Genomic DNA, 23176 nt, shown 5'->3' on the forward strand with positions numbered 1-23176 from the left:
TCAAATTCAGTTCCATGTAATGGCCCAGACTGAATTTAAGGGCCAAGTTGAAGCCGGCAGTAGGTGTCCAGGGCCTGCCTGGAGGCCTTTCTTTGCAACCAGATTTCCTGGTTCTTGCAGATATTATTATTATTATTATTTGCTGCATTTGCTATTTTAACCTGTCAGTTAAAGATAATTACAGCATCAGTTTGGCTGGTGGCTTTTATAGGAAAAAGATGCTGTCTCTTAATCAAAGGTGATTACAGATTTTTTTCTGTCCATAAATAAACGTGCTTGTTGTGTAACGAGAATGCATTCGTCTCAGCCCCATGTAAGAAATGAAAGGCAGCAAGAAGCCGCTCCATTGTTATCACTCCAGGCGTGTCTAATGAATCGTGTTTCCATGTTCTCTCAGTCATGCTGCAGAGTGCCCTCAGCCAGGCTAAGCCTCCTATAAAATGCTCTTTAAGACTATTGTAGCTAGCCTAGAAATGCTGGACTCTTGGGGGCGGGGGGAGAGCATGCTAATGAGACAGCTGCATTTCAAAGCCTTACAGCTGCAGAGATTACTCACTGTAATGATAGTGAGGAGACAACTGTTGGAGATTAAGAAGAAAAGGCAATTCGGGTTCTTTGCCCTGTCAGAATTTTTATACCACACTGGTTGCCATTTTTAAAAGTCATTTAAAAATCAGTGTGTTTTAACATTAAGATGGAGGGAAACACTGATTATTTTTTCTGGAAAAAAAAAATGGAGAGGGTAGAACATAATTACCAAATGCCAAAATGTTATGCCATTAAAATCATTAGAGTGGCTTGTTAAAATTCATTGTGGGAGTGAAAGCACCTACTGTGTGCCAGGCATTGTTCTGAGCACTTTTATAAATATTATCTCATTTGAGTCTCACAACAACAAGTAGGGGCTATTATTGTGCCCATTTTTACAATTGAGGAAATGGAGGAAACCGGAGGTTAAATGATTTGCCTAGCTTCACAAGGCTGGTGAATATCAGGAATCAAATTTGAACTTAGAGCTTTCTGCTCCAGGCTTAGTGCTCTATGCCTTGTGCTCTCTCAGCTGCCTCTGGTGGTCTCCAAAAAATGTTAACAATTGTTTTTGATTTTTAATTCCAAAGCATTTGAATTCAAACATTTCTAAAGCATTTTGTTTCCCTTTCTTTGTCTTATTTTTATTCCTCAGTTGTAAGGAATGTTGACTCTTCATGTAAATTTCCCCCAAATGGAAATGTCTATGTCAACTTTATCTTTCTTTCTTTTGATAAACAGTAGTAGTTTAAAAGGTGAAATAGGTCGTTATTCATTACTTAGAAATCTGTGAAAGTAATGGGGAATGTCTGACCCTTCTGGTTTTCAAAAGTCATTGATAGCTGTTGCAGTTATCTTTTATACTGTATAGCTATTAAAAGTAACATTGCAATATGTCTGTTTTCAATGGCAATTGTCTTTTGAAGGTCTTGTGCAATTTATCCAGAAGTGACCTGTTTAGTTTTATTGCCTTCTTCAATTTAAAGTTTACTGGCTTTCTGTGAGAACTGTGTTCCTTTGAAATGATAACTTGGGTCATGTCTGAACTGTTACATTACTGTGTGTGGAAACCTTCATTAAAATTCTGATTTTCCTCTGTCTAACAGAAGACTCATGCTGTTAAAGATACCTTAAAAAGACATTATGCTGTTAAAATTGTGAACTGCAACTGTGCTCCTGTGTGTGCTGAATATTATCAGTACTGCAAATCACTTATAGCTGCAAATAGGTGAAAACAAATAGAGCATTTTGATGTGTATCTCTTCTTCTGACTCCTGGTTGATTGATGAATTGACACCAGGAAAGTTGAAACCCATTTTCCACAAAGAATTTGTAAGTAATATCAATAACACCAAATTGCCTCTATCCACTAGCTATGCTAGGAAATTAGAGTTCTAAGTGGGTTGAATTTGGTATAAGTAATAAGTCCATTTAGTTGTTAATGAGTTCAAACACAGATTTTACAGGTTGATCAATGGAAGCCTGACTGATCAGTAGTTCTGTATATAATTGGATTTTTATGAGTATGATAAAATTTTTCAGAATTGATGCAGCATTACACTTCATTGGTACTTTTTGGAAGTCACTTTTTAAGGAAAAAGCTTTGCTTTGAGGTATTGTTTCAGAAGATACATTTTATACAAATTGCAATAACAGTAGTTCTAGTAATAAAATTTCAGTTAAGTGTGGAACCATGTTTATATCATGTAATTCTTTTGAATTTTCATAATATACATTAGAAATTGAGATTTAAAATTTTGGTAGGAACACAAATGAGAAATAATAAACAAACCATGAAACACATTTTCAACATGGACCCATCTTTAGCTGCTTGACATTGTAATCTTCCTGGGAAGTAATCTCCTCGTCCCATGTGCCTTGCTTTAATCTGTCAGTATTTTTGCAGTGTGCAGCAAAAAATGATTTTCAGTAATTTTAAATGGCTGAATAAGTAGTCCTATCCCTGAGAGTGTTTTTTCTCCTTCTTATATTTGCAGTGGCCAATGTGGTTACTGAATTCAGTGTTCAGGATAATAGGTTTTCATTAGTTTTGATGCCTGAGGTAAAAAAGCAGTAGGTGGGAGTAAGGAGTGTTTTTTGATGTCTAGACGTTCATTTCAGCTGTTGCTGCAATATGATACATTAAAAGGAAATATGTAACATAGCTCAGAGGAAATATGTATTCTTTGAAAGTAATTCCACTTTTAAACTGCATTCGGCAGTGTGACCTGAATTCTAAAAGCATATGGAGCTGAGTTTCTTTAACATTTCAGAATCTGGTGCCCCTCCCTTCCTTATTTCATCCTCCCTCAACCCCCACCCCCCCTTTTTTTTCCAAACTTCAAGTAAAGTGTGTCAGTTTCAGTTGTTGAATTGAAATGGCTATCTTTCCAAGATCTCTGCTGGGAAACATAAATCCATTGAAGTATATGCCACTTTGATATTTTGCCATGTTGACTTTTTTCCTGAACCTTTTACGTGGTTTTCTTTCAAAGAAGGGTATTAATTCTGCAAGGAAGCAAGTTATACAATATTAAAAGAAGTTGTATTACAATTTTAGGAATATTTTGAGAGTTTTTTTTTTTTAGGGTACTCTAAGCCATCCTTTACTCATTTAAATTCTTTATCCCACATTCCATCTCTCTAACTCAACAGTATTTATTTAAAATTACCTGAATTCATTTAAATAATTTTATTTATATAGATTATTTACTAGAAAATTAAAGTTAAAATAACTTCTGCTGTTAGCCATTATATTCATGTGTTTTTATCTCATAAATAGACCATCAAGGATGTTCTCTTTAGGACCACATTTTTTTCTTCATAAATAGCCAAATTCAGGTTTGTTCTCCTTGATGTAGTTGTCTGTTAACTAATATTTAAAGTGCTTATATGTGCCAGGCCCAGTTCTGAGAGCTGGGGGTACAAAGAAAGGCACAAAACAAGACCAGCTCTCGAGGAGCCCACAGTCTAATAAGAGGCAACCTGCAAACAACTATGTACAAATAAGAGATATCCTGGACAAATTGGGGATAGCTGCATTAAAATTAAGGAGAACTGGAAAAGAGTTGAAACTTGAAAGAAACCAGGGAAGCTAAGAAATGGAGTTGAGAGTTTCAGGCACAGAGGATGGCAGCTGGGAGACTGAGTGTCATGTGTGAGAAACAGCAAGAAGCCCAGTGTCACTGGATCTTGAACTATGTGGAGGGGAGAACCATGTAGAAGATTGATAAATAGGAAGGGGCAAGATATGAAGGACTTTAAAAGCCAAATAGAGGATTTTTATATTTGATCCTGCAGGTAATAGGGAGCCACTGTAGTTGAATGAATATGGGTATTCCCAGTTGATATGGTCAGACCTACACTTTAGGAAGATAAATTTTATAGTTGAGTGGTTTTAGTAGTAACCAAGAGAAGACTTTAACAATGCTTTTTTTTGGTTGTCTCTTTGAGAGAAATGATTATTTCTCTCTTACATTAATAACCAATTAATATTGGGGGGGGTGGTAAGGGAAATCTAAGTGTTTTTTTTTCTTCCTTCCTATTTCCTCATTCATAAACCAGCTCTCAAGGACATTTCTTTTTTTTTTTCCCCAAATGATTTGTTAACTTCTGATTTACGTCATTCATTTCCGCCAGATTTTGAGTTACAAATTTTCTCCCCATTTTTCCCCTACCCACGCCCCAAAATAGCAGTCCCACAGGATATCCCCTCCTTCAATCTGCTCTCTCCCATATTATCTCCCATACCCCTTTAGACTTTTCCAGTGGGTCTCTATGCCCCAGTGCCTGTATATCTTATTTGCCACTTATATGTAAAATAGTATTAATAATAGTGTATATATATATATTATATATATTTAAATATTTGATTTTAAAACTTTGAATTCCAGATTCATTCCCTTCCTCCTTTGCCACCCACCCTTACTGGGAAGATAAGCAGTTCAGTATAGGTTGTACATGTGTGGCTAATGCAAAACAGTAACATAGTAGATATATTGTAAAAGACTGACTATATTTCCCTCCCTCCTATCCCACATCCCACTTGTTCTATTCTCTACTTTGATTCCATCCCTTTTCAAAAGTGGGTGCTTCCAACTTCCCTCCCCCTAGCCTGCCCTCCTTTCCATCATCCCCCCTCTCATCCCCTTCTCCCCCTACTCTCCTGGAGGGTGAGATACCCCATTTAGTGTGTATTTCATTCCCTCCTCAAGCCAAATTCAATGGGAATAAGGTTGACCCGTTGCCCTTTGCCTTCCTGTTCTTCCCCTCCATTGTAACCATTTTCCCTTGCCTCTTCTATATGAGATAATTTACCCCATTCTGTCTCTCCCCATCTCCTCTCACCTCTTAATTCCACCTTTTAAGTATCATCCCTTCCTGTTAGTTTGGTTCTGTGCCCTCTCTCTATGTATACCTGTAAACATATATACACACATTCACATATGTATTCATATTCCCATATACCCTCATATATAGACATATATATATATTTCTATTCCCTTCAACTACTGAGAAAAGTTTCATAAGTTACGATTATTGTTTTTCCATGTAGGAATGTTAATAGTTCAACTTTGATAAGTTCCTTATGATTTCTTTTCCCTGTTTACCTTCTCATGCTTCTCTTGCTTCTTGTATCTGAATGTCAGATTTTCTATTCAACTCTGGTTTTTTCAGTAAGAATGCTTGAAAATCCTCTATTCCACTGAAGGACCATATTTTCCCCTGAAACATGATACTCAGTTTTGCTGGGTAGGTGACTCTTGGCTTTAATCCCAGCTCCTTTGACCTCCGGAATATCATATTTTAAGAGCTTCAGTCCCTCAGTGTAGAAGCTGCCAGATCCTGAGTTATCCTGATTGTGTTTCCACAATATTCAAATTGTTTTCTTCCTGGCTGCTTGTCATATTCTCTCCTTAATCTGCGAATTCTGGAACCTGGCTATAATATTCCTAGGAGTTTTCTTTTTGGGATCTTTTTCAGGAGGTGATTGGTGGATTCTTTCAACCTCTATTTTGCCCTCAAGTTCTAAAACATCAGAGCAGTTTTCGTTGAGAACTTCCTGGAGGATGATTTCTAGGTTCTTACTTTGATCATGGCTGTCAGGTAGTCCAATAATTTTTAAATTATCTCTCCTGGATCTATTGTCCAGGTCAGTGATTTTTCCCACGAGATATTTTACATTGCCTTCTATTCTTTCATTTGTTTGGATCTGTTTAACAGCATGTTGATTTCTCATAAATTCATTAGCTTCCATTTGCTCCAGTCTAATTCTGAAGCAATGATTCTCCTCAGTGAGCTTTTGAGATTCTTTTTTCATCTGGCAAATTTGGCTTTTTAAGGCATTCTTCTCCTCGTTGCCTTTTTGAGCCTCTTTTGCCATTTGAGTTAGTCTATTTTTTTAGGTGGTATTTTCCTCAGTCAGGCGGTTGACTCTTATTTCATAATTTTCTTGCATCATTCCCGTTTCTCTTCCCAAGTTTTCCTCCACTTCCCTTATCTTCTTCTTAAGGTCCTCTATGGCCTGTAACCAGCTTGTATTTTCCTTTGAAGCTTTTGGTGCAGGAGTTCTGACTTCACTGTCTTCCTTGTGTTCCATGCTTTGCTCCTTTTTTGTCCCCAAAATAGGAGTCTAACGTTGGAATCTTCTGTCTGCTATTTTTCCTTTGCCTGGTCATGTCACCCCTCAGTCACTTAACCCCTGGGCTTTTTGCCACAGTAGCACTCTACCACCAGACAGGGCAGCTTTTGTCCCAAATGCTGGGGTTTTCTCAGCTGCTGGAGGTATTAGATGGGTGCCCTCTCTGAGGCCTCCATAAGCTCTGGCAAGCTGGACACACACCCCATGACCTCCACCCTAGACTGCAATCTAGATCCAAGCAGGTTAAAGCAAGAGCGATTACCCTTCAGACTGGTGCTTGGTCCCCCTACACTCTGCAGGCCAGAAGCTGAAGCTGTTATGTGGCGCTGGCTGGTTTTGCCGGTGTCTCAGCGGCTTCTTGCCTCGGGGACAAAAGCCACGCACTCCCACTTACTGGGTCCCAAAGTCCAGACTGCACTGACCTCTCACTTTGTCCTTTGCATCTATGTGTTGATAAATCTGGAAAGGGCCACAGCTGTTGCTGATCTGGAGTCCTTCCAGTCTGCGGCTGGTCAGGCTTGCCCGGGGGCTAAAGCCTTGGCGTGGGGCTGGGCTCGGCTCCCAGAGCACTGGCTGATTCCTGCTGGCCTGCCAGGCTGTCCTCAGTGGGAGGTTAGCTTCTGTGTTTCATTTTGTGGGTTCTGCCCCTCCAGAGTTTGTTTAGAGTCCCCTTTTTACATGGATTGGGGAAAGTGGAAGCCAGAGCAGTGGGGAGGTCCTGCTTCTACTCCACCATCTTCTCTCAAGGACATTTCTGACCTTGCTAAGAACTTTATCCCACCCACACCATCTTATCTGGTTGAAATTCTTACCCTACCACTGTTCATTCTTCACTGATTGGGTAGAGGATAGATTCTGTTTTTGTCCATTGCATTTTTTGCAGATTGCTTGAGTCTGAGTGGTCTGGCTTGAGCTCAATCTTGCTTTTTCCATGAGTGACATAATAAGTCATATCCCCACCCCCTTATTAGAAAAAGCCCACCTCTCATTATGATATTCATTAATTATTAGCCAATTAGAGTTGATTTCTGTCTGTTGGAAACACCCACTCTTCCAAGGGCATAGAAGTATAGATTGACCTCCATGATTTGTCTTTGGTTTATGAGAGAAAGTCAAATGACCATCATATTATTATCTAATAGTTATATTTAATAATATCTATTATTAATTACCCAGTAATTGTCTCTTGAATTTTTCATGTCACATCTTGCTATTAGTACTTAATGCATGTAATTGATAGACTTGTGGCTTTTATTTTCTCTTGCTAATGACTTTTAATAGATTCTTACAGTATCCTTAGATAGTATATTGATATGAACAATTCTTCTCCCCTCCCCCCACCAAATCAGTCTTGTAGCATTTAGGTATTACATATGTTGTCCACTTTCCACTCCAATACCAGATTCACATATATTACTGGATATGCAAATGTACGGCAACCTCTTTGGCTCAGGTTCCCATACAGTGCAGCTAAGAACTCTCAACCCTCCTAAACTTCGTTTACATGGGTTTTAAATGTGAAGCATTTAATCAGAACTTCACCAGTTAGCAAAAGAATAAGGAAACATATGAAAACACCCACACCCACACACATTCCTGGCATTAGGATTTCTTCCCAATCTCAGTGGTATTGGGGAGCAATCTACTTCTTCTTTGAGACTCACATTCTGGTGTGTGCAGGGTCATGGAAAAGATCTTTTGCTTGGCTGCAGTGGAAGTTGAGGGGAAGAATCATTTATGGCTTATGACTCTCCCTTTGTTCACAGCATCTGTGGTCACAGCAGTTTCCTTCTTCTGCCCATACTGACCCCGCACAGTTTTTCTTGGATTCCCTCTATACTTTCCACTGAACGTTACCTTGTGATAAAGAGTACCAATTAAGCAAAAGCATCTGATGGCATCTGAGTTTGTAACATTCATTTCTAGCTGTTCCCAGTCTGTCTGCCATGGAGAGTGAGGGGTGTTTGATTCTTTCTGGAACTTTTACTAGCTTTTTAGTTATTCAAAATCAGCATATTTTCACTGATCTTTCCTTTTATACTGTACATCTACTTTGGATTCTGATGATTTCATTTTTGGTTAGTTGATATAAATCTTTCTATGTTTCTTTGAGATTCTCCAGATAACTCATTTCTTTTTTTTTTTTAAACTGTGTGATAGTATTAAATTACATTCAAACACTGTTGGTTTTTCAGTCATTCCTCCACTTGTTGGGCATCCACTTTGTTTCTAATTCTTTGTCCCCAGAGCCTATGTGTTTTGGTGTATCTTAGATTTTTCCTTCTGTCTTTGACTTCTTTATTAGCCCGTTAATGGGATGGCTGTAAGGATGTGAAGAGCTTAGTCACTTTTTGTTGCATACTTCTAAATTGATATCCAGACAGTTGGACCAATTCACAGCCTCACAAAAAGTATATTAGTGTGTCTTTCTACAACCTTCTAATATTGACTATTGCCACTTTTTTGTTAAGGTGACTTGTACATTATCTTGTACTAGGCCACCACCAAGGTTGCTTGTCCATGTAAATCTGTATTTTTTCCAAGATCTCTTCTCACCAATCATTCTTAACTTCATGATTTAAATGCCCAATGTCATAAGTACATTGTCTGATGGGAAATGGGGTCCTGGGAATTTGTCAGGTTCATTCTTGATAAAATTTCAATAGAAATATTAGGGGAAAAGTGTTTTTCTATTATCTCCAGGATCAAATATAAAATCCTTTGCTTGACTTTTAAAGTTCTTCATAACCTAGCCCTTTCTGCCCTCCCAGTTCTCTTATATATTACCCTTCCATCTCCCAAGCATTTTCACTGGCTGTCCCTCATGCCTGAAACTTGTTTCCTCCTCATTTCAGTTTCCTGCCCTCCTTCAAGGCTCAGCTTAAATCTTACCTTTTTCAAGAAGGCTTTCCAGGGCCTTCTCAAACTTAGTGCCTTCCCTTTTAGATTATCTTCAGTTATTAGTTGTTGGCATGTTATTTTCTCCTAAAAATGTGAGCTTTCTGAGAACTTTCTTTACCTTTCTTTGTATTCTCAGTGCTTTTAATTGTAGATGCTTAATAAATGTTAATATTCTGACTGAGCTCCTTGAAATTGCAGATTGCACCCCTCTTTTATTTTTTTTAATCCCTTGCTGTCTTGCAGGCACTTAATAAATGCTTATTGATTTGGCTGGATTGGCCATAGGGTAGAAATGAAGATAGCAATAATTTGAATGATGTAAATCAGAATGGTCATGAAAGGGTTTAAGAGCATATGAGTTGAACCATGAAAGAGAGAAAAGGTTTTGATAGACTTGGAGACTCCTTCCTGTTTAGTTGTTATAAATGATCTGAGTGAGTGATCTGGCAGGTTCCAGGGAAAAATGGATATAGCTCCTACCTGACTACCAGTTATTACTACCACAGATCTCCTACAAATAACTAAATGCAGACTTGGGTGCTAAGTGCCGGCCAGTTCACTTCAGAGGACTTCAGTTGGGCAGCCTTTTGCGTTTTTGTCCCCCTACTTGCTGGGAGGCCATCATCTCCCAGAATACAAGAGAGAGTAGTGTGTTTGTTACTGAGGTTTGTGGTAGGATCTGTGACTGAGGAATCTAAAGACCTGAATCTTGTGTCTTTTCAGAGTTGCCCTGGAATTAACTGTATAGATGATGACCTAATTCAGTTTCCATTTGCTTTTGTTCCTCTTTACATGAAATGACTTGTAAATGCTTAATAGATGCTCACTATAGCAGCAGAAAATGTACATTAAGAGAAGTTTGTCTTTAAGATTTGAATTTTTCTTCCTGCCTTTTGCTCTGTATAACTTCCTAGGCTTCTTTCATCTTACTAAAGCGAGCGTTCCATTTTACCTGGTTTAAAGAGACTCTAGAAAAAACAGTGGCTAGAGGGACAATTGGGGGTCACAGGCCTTTGAGGACTTCCTCGTGCAGTGATTGCAAGGGAAATGTTTTCTGAGGTGGAGTAAGTTTAATTATCAAGAACAACCCCCCACCAATTATGGATCATATAATTTTAAATTCTTTGCACACCCAGAAAACAAAACAAAAACAAAAAAACCCAAACAACCAAACCCTGTTAACTTGGCTCCATTCTTAAATCTCTCATACTACTTTTGACTTCTTCACAATTACATTTTGTATAATTGGAATTTGAAGCTGAAAGGGACCTTCAAAAATTGTCCAGTTATACCATACACCCTTAATTGGGTATCTTATCCTATAGGATTAGGTAGGAGTGAAGGGGATAAAAGGGGAGATGATAGAAAGGAGGGCAAATTGGGGGAGAGGGTAGTTAGAAGCAAACACTTTTGAAAAGGGACAGTCAAAGAAGAAAATAGAATTAGTGGGGAGCAGGAGAGAATGGAGGGAAATACAGTTAGTCTTTCACAATATGACTACTAAGGAAACATTTTGCATTACTGCATATGTATTGAATTTCTTGTCTTCTCAGTGGAGGTCGGTGAGATTTTGGAAATAATCCATTTTCTTTGTTTTCAACAATCCCACAGCATAGCACAGAACATCTTCAATTGGTCTCCATGAAGTAGTATTTTAGAAGTATTTTATTAAGCACCTACTATCTGCCAAGAACTGTATACCACAACCCAGGGATACAAATATATGAGAGAGAGACAGCTCCTTTCTTTAAGCACCTTACATTTTGTTCAGGAGGGGATTGCATATGCATAGAGAAACACAGGACGTGTATTTTAAAATACAGAGATGACATGGGTATCAACACCTGGGAAATTTGGGACAGGCCTCTGGAAGAATCATCCATTCTTGGTGAGCATCTTCCAAGATTCTCTCTGGAACCCTCTTCCTATGTTGTCTCCTATGGTGATCTCAGAGCATTACTGTACAGATGACCCTGAAATCTTGTCTTCTCTCCTCAACCAGACCAGCTGGACATCCCTCCCAGGATGTGTCTATATTATGTAGATATGTACATCAGTGTATATCTGTCTGAATATCTGTAGATATAGATTCTATATAGAATCTCTATTTACCTATAAATCTATATTTACCTAGATAGATGTCTGTCTGTGTTTATATATATCTGTAGAGTTATTGAGATAGAAATAGATATCTCTAGATATATATATATATATGTCTGTATATATACACACACATACATACATATCTATTAGTGTGTGTGTATATATATATATGTGTGTGTGTATGTATATGTGGATACACACACACACACACCCAACATGGACATGTTCAAGGAGAGATGGCCAGCAGATATGTAGAGATACACATCCTCCCCTAACAACCCTCTTCCGCCTACCCCCTCCCCCCCTTTGTTCCAGTATAAAGTAAGCGCCCAAGAATAAGAATTTTGATTTTTGTCTTTGTATTTTCATAGTATAGCTCATTGCCTTTTTGATTCAGGATTTTCCATGAAATCTCAGAGGAACTTATAAAGGTGTTTTCATGAATAGTATTTATGGATCCTGACTCCTTAGTGTCAAAGGTTACCACTTCTGAAGTGGAAGTTTGTATAATGTGTCTAAACAATTTCATTTATTAATGATTGATAATTATATTATACATGCAAGCTATTAATTAAATAATGTATTTTTTATAAATTGAAAAATGAGCTATGATTTTCCAGAATAATATTTTTCTTGAAATTCTACCTTTGGGCTTGATACAACAGACAGTTATTTTATATTAACTTGAATGGCTTCATAGTCATATTTCCCAGAATTTACTCTCAAATTGTGTCATTGACTAGTTCTCAAAAGTCATTTTCACTCAGAAAAATTTCCCAGTATTTTTTTTTTCACATAAAAAACCAAAGCAAGAACTATGGCAAGATGATGGTTTAATCCTAAGAATATTTCTCTTTTTATTCTTTGAGTTCTGCAAAAGGCCTTTCATGTGCTGATGAAATTGTGTGATCTGGCATTTGTTACTTTATTAATAATTATAATGCTGTTGTTAACTATTTATTAATTTATTATAATTATCCTTTAAATTATAACATTCATTAATAATTGTAACAATTTTTGAAGAACCTAATGCAGTGTGATGTTATGTTTCCCTTATGTTATACATTCTTTCCCTAAGTTTTGTCATATTTATTTTGCCTGAAACATAAAGTTGTTTATATTCTTTTAGTGATAATAAGGTAAATTATTTAGGTAATATGATTAAGATTTATTTGTGAATATACTGTTTAGATTTTTAAAATGCAGTTATTTCCTGAAGAATAAGATATTATTTGTTTGTGTGTTTTTTTTAATTATTTTTAAAAATTATTTGTTTATTTTGGGTCCACACCTATGCTTTTATAGATGGGGAAATGCTTGTCTGGAAAATCCCACCTATGAATAACCACCACTCAGCCACCACTTAGAGTCTTAGAAATTGCCAGGGGGTGGGGAGTGAATTACCCAGTGTCATTGTGCTACATATATCAGAAATAGGACTTGAACTCAGGTCTTTCTGACTCCAAGAAATACACCATATTCCCCCACCATTTAAATTTACTCAATATCATTTTATTTAATTGAATCTATTCTACATTTTTGTTGTTGCTTGCTGGTGTTTATTTTATGAATGAACACATAACTTCCCTCACTCTTATCCCTTCTCCCATCCAAAAGTAATTTTTTTTTGAATGAGGAAAATTGTGTTGTGTATGCATAAGGTAAGACTAAAGATTAAAAAATTAGGAATTTGCCTGACTTTGGGCATGTAATACAGAAATCTATGTACAGGTATTCAAATAGAGTTTAGACCACTTTTTAGCAATATGAAAGTTTTGCTTATTTGGAATCATTACAAATTTGTTATCTAAACTCAGGTGGGCCCTGGCACACAGTAGCTGCTGTATATAAAATTTTTTTCCTTCCCTGATTTATTCTTTTATTTCCACAGTAGATATTACAAGACCTCCTTTTCATTCTTAGAACTTCCTATATTACTTCCTTCCCAGCTCCCCCAGAGTATTTTTTATTTGTTAGAGAAAAATAGAGCCCATCCCTGGCATGTTTCCTTTCCTCCCATTTAATTCCTTAGAATCCCTCTTCATCATCCCCAGTTCTCTTATTTGCTTCTGTCTCTATTAAAGAGGTGAACTCTCTCCTTTGCAAGCTAATCATCCCACCTCTTCTGAGAGCTTGTCCCCTCAATCATTACTTCTTACTCATCTTCAGTCTTAACCTTAAGTCACTGGCTTTTTTCCTACCACTTACAAATATGTCCGGTTCTACTCCATCCATTAAACACCACCACCACCAATGCCAATAGCCACACTTCCTATGACCCATCCAGTTCCTCAAGCTGTCCTTGATCTGTTTTCACTTTCAGAGCCAAACTCCTTTAACATAACTATATCCACTGCCTTATGTCTACTCCTAAATCCCTTGTACAAAAATCTGGCCTTTACCCTCCTCACTAAGTTGAAAAGGCTCTCCTCAAGATTACCCAATAATCTTTTGTTAATCCTATTCCTCTAACATCTCTCACAATTTTTCTCCTCTCCCCCCTTTTTTTGGTCAGTAAGCAAGCATTTAGCACAGATCTAGTATATCCCACTCTTTGGCTAAGCCTTTTCCTTCCCTCTAGTTCAGGCTTTATTCCTTCTTACCCGGATTGTTGTAATTCATCTTCTTTGATAGCTGCCAAACTGATATTCTTATGACAAAAATGAAACCTATGATTCTTCAGATGAAGGAACCTTAAAGGTCATCTGGTTTAGACACATCCTTTTATAAGTAGATTGAGACCAGGTTGGCTAAAGAACGTGCCCAGGTCATGGAGGTGGCATCTTTTGCATCTAGCTCTTCTGACTTCAAATCCAGTGTACCAGATCTGACCATGTCTTCTCCCTTCTCAGAAATCTTTCCTACCTTCCTTTTGTCTCTAGGATAAAATACAAACTCCTCCACCTGATACTTAAAACTCTCCATAACATGTATGCTGTCTGCCTTGCTGCTCTTATTTCACACGCAGACATTCTCTCCCTCCTCCCCCCCCCCTCTTTCTCCCTCTCTCTCTTCCCCTCTCTCTCTCTTGCAGACTGGTTTGCCTTGCAGGACATCTCATTTGGCATCCCCTATGCCTTTTGCCAAGTACTTCTCCATGTCTCTTCTCTTGTCCATGAACTTGAGCTTGCCTCAGAGGGCACTACATGTCTGTCCTGCTTCCTCCAGAAATCCTCTCTTGTGCAGACCCATCCTTTTCATAGCTCCACAGGATTGTGATTCTGCTCTGGATTAATTGTCTTCCTTTTGTTTATAGTGTATCTCCCAATAAAAAGCAACCCCTTCACCCTTCAGGGAAAATCCTGTTTTCTCTTTGAGCCTTGTACTTCCTTTACAACTGTGAGCATCCACTATATGGCTAGAGTTCTGCCAGGGCCTGAGGATTACAAAGGAAGGCAGAAACCACCCCTGCCTTCAGGGCTCCCAAATTCTAGTGCAGGAGACCACATGAAAACAGTGATGTCAGTAAAAGATCCAGGTGGGAAAGTGGGAGGTAGATGCTTAGTGGGGCATTAGGAGGGACCAGGAAAGACTTCTGGCAGAAGCTAGGTAAGCCAGGAGATAGAGATGAGGAAGAGTCTTGGGAATGGAGAATATCCCGGCACTTAATAATTCATTGTTGCTGTTTTCAGATATCTAGTTTATTGAATATTAGATCTTTCTTAGCTCCTGTAGGAGAAAAACTCCTGACTATATAATCTTTCAAGCATTTAAAATTTCTTGAGCTCATATGGTTAGAAAAGATCCTGATATATTTTTGAGGATGCTACAGTATAGTGAAAACAATTTAACATATTTCTCATCATTTTAACTTGTTTTTATTCTCAGTTCCAATACTATGTTGTCTTCCGAGTAATTTTTTTTTTCTGAGATAAGAAGAGGTGAGAGGAAATTGAGTTTACTCTGTAGATGTAGTTTTTATTCTTCTAACTACCTTGCTATCATGAGTTGAAATAATATAATTTGTAAAAAAGGAAATTGACTTTTTGCTCTGGGCATTTTATCCTTGTTTATCCATTTGTAAAAGAATGAAGATTTTAGGAATGCATGGGACGCTGGGACTGCTGGATTCCTTTATTGCCTCTTATACTATACGTAGTTCAATATAAAATCTCAAAGGCAACCTTATATTTGTAATTTTGTTTTAGCGGATATTAATAAAGGTAGGGAACAACCTGCTAGTTACTAGTATGACACTGGTGTTTATGGAACTTTGAAGTTCCTATTCAAAAATCAGTTCTATCAAATGTAATTCTGTGAATTTCTCTAGGCCAGATTATGGAGTTTGGGAATAAAGTGTGTCCTCATGCTCAGCCCTGGCATCAGTCTCCTCTGCCCCTGGTCATCATTATTTAACACATTTTATCTTTAGGATGGACCTCAGAATGGCTGACTTTATGGAGCATTTTGAGATCTACATAGTACTCTACCTATTTTATTTGCTTTCATTCTCTTAACTGTGTAAGGTATCATCATTATTATTATTGCCATTTTAGAGATGAGAAAATTGAGGATTTGGAGAAGTCAGGAGACTTGTCTGTAGTGGATAAGTAATAAGATTCAGAGGCAAGATTAGAACTCAGATATTCTTTAACTCCTAGGTCACCACTTTATTCACTGTCTATTTAGTGGGTGGTACAGTTGAAAAGGCTTACAGGCCTAAAGCTAAATATCAGATCTTGCCTCTCCTGACAGTGCATTGTTTTACTTTGAATTAGTTGCCTTCCCTCTCTAGGCGTCAGTATCTTGACTGTGTGTGGAAGAGGGTGAATCAGATGATTTCAGTGGTTCCTTCCGGCAATAAAATTCCATGACTCTTAATACAGTAATATCACCACTACACTAATTTTTCCCTAGTGTGACAAAAAATAAAAAGCAAATTTATAATGTATTTCTCCTCTTCCTGGTTTCCCACCCCAAATGTTTATGTCTGTAATAGAGTGGTCAAGAGATTCCCTCCTACAGTCACTCTTCTATTCTGAGTCATCCTTGAGAATTTTGGAAGATGACTGTGTTAGACTGAAGTAGAATTTTGAGGGGGAAGCTAAAATGATTTAATGGCATAATTATTCCCATTTAGGGCTCTAGAAATAGATTTTCTTTCTTGTTTTATTATTAAAATGACTACTTTGGACAAATTTTTCCCTATCACTTTGTCAAGATCAAGTGAATTTGCAAGTGAAATTTCTATTCTATCATGTGTGCATTATTTTGTGTAATATACATTAGATTATAATGAGGAATGTGGAAAAGACCTTTATTACCATATTAAAGAAGAATTTCTTTCAAATTTTCCTCTTTCTGTTTATCTGGATGTCCTGCTTAATAGTTGGTCTGTGTTTTGTTTTGTTTTATAGTAGTGGAGGAAGGACTATGGGAGAATGGCCTTTCCTATGAATGTAGGACCCTGCTCTTCAAAGCAATCCACAACCTATTAGAAAGGTAAGAGAAGCCCTATTGGATTTTGTGTTTTTGGCATCAGAGTAGGAGTGTTTAGATTAGTGACTCCCACTTAATGGTTTTGAGATACCCAAATGTGAACATTAGTTTTATTAAGGGATGTACTGAAAGTCTCCAAAAAATCCCATGCCAAATTAATTTGCTTGCATAAATTTAGTCATAAATCTCAAGGGCCCAGGTAAACTTGAGTGGATTTTACCATTCTCTTGACTTGGATCCCCTAGCTAGAGAACTCATGGTACCCCTAGTATTCTTGGACTGTATTTACAATCATGTATTTAACAATATTAGAGAATAGCATGTTTCTCAAACAAGGAGAAAGATGAAATGGAAATCTTTCACTGAGCAACCATTAGTCCCAAAGATATACGTGTCCCACATGAGGACAGGCCTTTGGTGGTGACTGCTTCCCAAGTGTCCTGCCTTAGTGCACTGCTTTCCTTTTCTGTTCCACTTACCGACTCCTCCTCCTCATTACCATGTGTAGACACACTTTCAGAGCAAATGCTCTTTATGTTCTCTGAATTCTTGAGTGGGAGAGGCAGGGGAAAAGCAATATCCTAGCTCTGAACTAACAATGTATGCCCCTTTTTATGTGGCAAACCCATAAGTAATAGGTCATTTGTAATGCTGAAAGGATTGGGGATCTGTGATTTAGATGCCCCAGGTAGCATTTCTGTTGGAAAGCTAGTAACCATGTAGGTGGCCACATGCTAGAAAATGGTTTTTCATATTCTAATGCAAATTTAGATTTTTTTCTTTCTTTAAATGGAATTGGAACCTCTTTTGACTGTAGGAATGGGGATGACACCTGGAACTTAGGGAGCATCTACCACCCTTTTATTTCAGATAACCACTAGGGTGAATTACTTGAGATTCTGAAGTCCCTTGAGGCATAGTTTAGAGTCTTCCCTGCAGAAGTACTGGGCTATCGTTCCTGGACACAAGACGCTTCATAGAAACCTCTGATAACCATGTCACAGAATTATTATTCTTTAGAATAATGTTTTTAAAGATACATTTGATATATTTTGGATGTCATATTTAAATGGTTCTGTTAAAAACAACTGTAAGCCAAAATTTCCTTAGAAAGGAGGATGTTTTATGGAAGAAGGATAGGTTAAACAGTATTCTGAAACTAGAGGGAAAACCCAGGAGTTTTCTGTCATCCGGTTTTTTACCTCTTCTACTTGACTGCTAATTAAAAAGTAGAAAAAGAACCAACAGGGTGGAGGGGAATTTTAAAAATTCATTAAGCTCCTTAAGAGCAGGGTAAAACAATCCAGAGGATAGCATAGAGGCTTGGTTTTAGAAGTGGCAGCTAAATTTAAATCAGCGTTTCTCACAAGTTTTGTTACATAGAAAGAGGAATGGAGGGCAGAGCCACAGGGTTCGGTCAAGGTTGGGGATTAGATAAAAGCAACAGGTGGAGTTATGTGCTTATAGGATGGGAAATCTCTTTCTGCAAAGGCTTTCCCCACTTCTGTCCTTGCTGCCTTCCTCTCTGGTGTCTTTTGGTAACCAAAGCTGAAAGATGATGAGATCCATCTGAGTGAAAGAGGACCATTTTTTTTTTTTTTTTGGCCTTTTGGAGGGCAGTTGGGGTTAAGTAACTTGCCCAAGGTCACACGGCTAGTTTTTTTGTGTGGGTGTTAAGTGTCTGAGGCTGAAACCTAACTTGGGTCCTCCTGACTCCAGGCCAACGCTTTACTCACTGAGCCACCTAGCCGCCCCTAGAGGACCTTTTTAACAGGTCTCATCACTGAGGTAACTTTACTGAATATTTGTAAGCTTCACATAGGCGGCTTTAATTCAATAAAGTCACAGAGAAAAAAAAAAACAACCAACCAAACAAAAAAAAAAGCCGTTTCTGGTTTGTTCTCTTTTTTCCCATGGAAGTATATCATTATATTGTGCCCTTAGAATTTTTATTAGCTCTTCTACTATTGAAAGGAGCTCCCTTGATCCACAGTTTAAGTATTTCTGATTTAGTTGGCAGTAGATAATCTTTTGATTGTATTATAATTAGCAAAGCATTGAAAGAATTGCCCTCCCTCTCAAGAAAATCGATTTGGGGCTACAACATTAAATTTCATTTGCATTGTTGTGATTTCTTAAATCTGACACACATTGTGATAAATTAGTGTTCTCTTTCTCCAGTAGACCCTACATAGTTAAGGATTTTAGCAATGAAAGAAAAAGGAAAACGTAAAATTTCTGTTATCCCATGCCAAATTAAAACCAAATAAATATTTTTCATTAATTGAAATTTGTTAAAAGTGATTCTTTTATGACTGAAGGTTTTATGATACCTGAAAATATTAGCACATATTACCTCCTTTTAAAATTGTAGTTTGTCATGTTGTACTATAGATCAGATTTATCTCGTTCATCAGTGAACATGAATGTACTTGGACAAATCTGTTCTTTATCTTAAGATTTAATTTTATTATTGACCTACCTGTTTTCTCTTTTGGGAGAAAGGAGTCAATAAGTGAAGAGATGGCCCAACTAATATAAACCTCCTTAATTCTCATCCAATTAATTTAAAATTAAAAAAATTCATATTATATTGTAGTGAAATTTACTTTTACACTTTTGTAAAGGAAATATTTGTAGAATTGATGGTGTAATTGTGGATCAGACTTTTAAAGGCCTCCACTCTCCCTACTTTCTCTTTTTCTGTTGGGGCATCCTTTCATGGGTCTAAGTTCCCAGCCTTAGACTCTGTCAGCAGCTCTCTCATAATCCAGCCCAAATCTTGTGGATTCACCCTCCACAGGAAGCCATGGAATCTTCTCGTTGTTCTCCTTTTCCTTGTTCTCTTCCCTCTTTGATCCATGTTTCACTCAGGTACCAAATTGATGTTTCTCAAGAACAGGTCTGATGGCATTACTCTCCCACTTAGGAGGTTTCCATGGCTCTTCCTCTTGCTTCTCAGAACAAATCCAAAAGTGCTCTTTGGCTTTTCAAGGTCTACACTGCTGGCTTGAACCTTTCTTTCCAGACTTATTGTATATTCGTCGCTTTCCTGTACTTTTTTGTTGTAGCCAAACTGGCCCACTGACTGTCCCCCTTCTCTGGTGGGTTTTTCTCCCTGCTTCTGCCTCTTTGAACCCCTAATTTCTTCAGAGCTGGACTAAAAGGCAACTGGGGATCAGTGCAAGGAACCCTGAGTCTGGAGGCAGGAAGACCTGCGTTTGAATCAGTCCTCGAAAACTTACCAACTGTGTGACCCTGGGCAAATCACTTCACCTCTGCATGCCCCAGTTTCCTTAACTATAAAATGAGGATAATAAGCGCACTTCCCTGCGGGGGTTATCATAATGATCAAGGGGGATAATTCTGGCAAAGTGCTTAATACAATGCCTGGCACACACTAGGGGTTTATTTCTTTGGATTCATTTTTTTCCCCATTTCTTTTGTTTCTTTTCTTCCTTTCATTTTTCCTATCTTCTACAAAAATCTCATTTTAATTGCTGGTGCCTTTTTCCTTGAAAAAATATTTTGGGTTCTGTATCTTAATATTTTTTTATTGTTTGATCAATAAAGAACTTTAAATAACTAACTCTGCCAGTGCAGATCAGAGCACTGAGAGGTTCAGTGACTTGCCCAGGTTCACTTAGCTAGAATAGGTGAGTTGGGATCACCCCATCTTTTATGACTCTGTCTCTCCATCCACTCTACTACTCTGCTGCCACTCCAGTTGTTCCCCCCCCCCGCCCCATCTCACCCAAATGGCTTTGTATAAATTTTGTAGCTAATTTTCTATATATAATGTGTATGTATACTCGTGTGTGTGTATTTATATATTTGTGTATTCCTAAGGCAGAAAGTCAGGGGGAGGGTATATATAATGCCTGTCTCAGTTTAAGAAGGGTCATTTGATAAGTCCCTTATTAAAGAATGTGGGCATCTCTGTATGGTAAGGGTGAATGTGCCTACTAAGACAGAAAGGACACAAGGAACTCCAGCTGATTGAGACTCATGGGAAAGAGTTATTTTGGGAGAAGTATCCCTTACTATGGTCTATAAAACTGAACTGTGAGGTCACCTCTGTTTCTTTGCTACCTTCTGTATCTGTCCATGTATCTTTGACTTTTTAAAGCCCAACAACATATGATAGGAGTGACCCTGCTTGGGGGGGAGGGGTGGGGAGGGACTTGATGCTGTGGGATGCTGAGATGCTAAGGAAGACCTGCTTTCCTACAGACATTGCTGTGGTTTATTCACAATGGTCAGGAATGCCAGTCTCCTGAATGGACAAGGGAGGATTTTTACTTCCTTAGCTAGTGGCACCCTCAAATCCAGCCATATAGGTCAAGAAGAGGAGTTGCCATATCTCTCCCTCTTTTACCAACTAAACTTTAGAAAACACTTAGACTTACTGCTTCCATTTTTGCTTTTCTCACGCACTTCTTAACTCTTTGCATTCCGACTTCCAAACTTTTTATCTGGATTCAGGTCTTGTCTCTGACATCTCCTGGCTGACTACTGTGTATTCTAGGTAGTATTCTACAGCTGTACTTTTCAGAAAAAATACTGGTGCCCTTGGTGGAGGGCACAATTCAAGAGTACCCTATACTAGTGATATTCTCTGTCTCTATTCTTGGACCTTTTTATCTCTACCTCTGTGTGAACATGTCACTTTGAAGAATGTAAAATCATCGGCAGGTACTTTGAGGTGGGTTTTGTTTTTGTTTTTGTTTTTTTGCCTTAGTATCCCCAGCACTTAGCACAGGTCCTGTCATATAGTAGGTGCATAATAAATGCTTGGGATTGATTCCTGAAGCCCCTTACTTTTTGGAGAAAGTGTTGAAGCTCCCACATCATCCCTGCAAGACAGTACTGACCTGGAAAAATTATGGGAAAGTCTTAACCACAAGGTGGTGCTAGGTGCTAGGCAGGTAGAGGGAGGTAAGGCCCAGTGAAAAGATCCCTGAATTTGGAATCAGAGAATCTGAAATTTAAATCTTGGCTCTATTACTTGCTACCCTTGAAAGCCTGCAGAATTCATTTACTCTGAGCCTGTTTTCTCATCTTTAAAATGGAAGTGTTGAACTAGGTCAGTCAATCAATTAAAAAGCACTTAGTAAGTGCTTACTAAGTCTGGCATCTTAATGAGGCCAAACAACTACTGCCCCTAAGGAACTTATTTTCTAATGGGAGAGATAACCAGGAGATAAAGAGGTATGTATACATATGGAGTAGGTGGCAGGGTACCCACTCCATGGGGAGGAAGGGATGAGATCTGTGATCTTGGGGTAACTCAAACAGTAGTTTTCTTAATCATTTTGTTCAGTTTGTACTTTTATTTGCTTATTGAACCTAAAGTTCAAAGGAGAAGCTCTCCCTTCCAGTGGCAGTTGTGAATATATATATATATATATATATATATATATATATATATATATATATATAATTTCCATCTCTTTTTCTTTCCTCCAAATGGCTGTACTTGCTAGATACATAGAGAAAGGTGGGTCACTGTGGTGATCTAGTCAAAATAATGTCACTGCTTAGAACAAGCCTTGAGGTGGTTTAAAATTTAACAAAGGGAAATCCATACAGTTTATCATTTCTTTTTTCCTACCTGTTCATACGTGAGTTAGTCATTTTGCAGCGCTGTCTTGTAAAATATTTTAATTTCAGTAGAAAAATGACTTGGATACTGTTGAACCATGTTCCCATTCCATTCAATTTAATAAGATAGCTAACTCATTTTATTTGAAGATAGTATTCCCATGTAGCTAAACTTGGAGCCAGGCTTGACCTTGATACCCAGTCCTACCTCCTAAGAGTTCTTTCTAGTGGAGGACTCAAGACTGTGGCAGAGCAAACATGGCCATGCTCACTTTCTTGATCACTTGAAGAAGGATGAGGGGGAAGGTGCACAGATTTCTAGACATACTCCAAGACAGGGAGGAAGGAGGGAAAAAACCAAAACAAAACAACCCACCACTTTTTAAGGGATGTTTTTCACTCAGGGTGAGAATAATTGCATTTCCTTACTGAATAACTGTAAACAGAATTCTCAGAATGGTAAAATATCATTAATTTGAATGTCAGTAATTCAGATTTTGTGATAATTTAAAGTAGGGGTCTATCAAGAAAGGCTTGCTTAGCAAATTGGCAATGCAGAGATCACAGGGGATGTGTTTCTTATTTAAGGGAACAGACTTTTAGGTACACTTACACATAATCTGTATGCAAATGATGTTAATGACAAATGATTCTTATTGTTTATTGAATGTCCAGTAGAAACTATCCTTGTAAACAGCTGTAAGCTGCCATATATGCTTAAAAGAATATATTTTTATATGTATATATATATATGTGCACATATTAAAATAATTGATACTTTTCAGTAATTAAGATTTAATGTCCTCCTTAGTTCAGATTAATGGGGCTTTATTTTATTCCTATGCTGTTCTTCTCAGTTGTAAAACTTCTTATTTCAAGGGTAAAACCTGATCCCCAGCTATTTATTCAGCAGCACAAATGGAGTGCTACCCAAAAACATGAGTTCCAGTCCCAGGTTTC

The 23176-nt window shown here is 37.8% G+C and overlaps 1 protein-coding gene across 4 annotated transcripts in view; it reads left to right on the forward strand.

Annotated features, from left to right (window-relative positions):
• MED13L (mediator complex subunit 13L) overlaps positions 1–23176 on the forward strand; it is a 428655-nt gene that overhangs the window by 214928 nt on the left and 190551 nt on the right. For 2 of the 4 annotated variants that reach the window (XM_069081430.1, XM_069081432.1), the window contains exon 3: positions 16531–16615. The exons of 1 other annotated variant lie outside the window; for it this stretch is intronic. In XM_069081430.1, coding sequence (XP_068937531.1) covers positions 16531–16615 — 85 coding nt within the window. The remainder of the gene's footprint in view (positions 1–16530; positions 16616–23176) is intronic. One more of the 4 variants, XM_069081431.1, reaches the window with a different exon arrangement.

Source organism: Petaurus breviceps, unplaced genomic scaffold (assembly GCF_028583685.1).
Source record: "Petaurus breviceps papuanus isolate PSGF00001 unplaced genomic scaffold, PetGlider_PUasm1.0 99, whole genome shotgun sequence".
Taxonomy (NCBI): domain Eukaryota; kingdom Metazoa; phylum Chordata; class Mammalia; order Diprotodontia; family Petauridae; genus Petaurus; species Petaurus breviceps.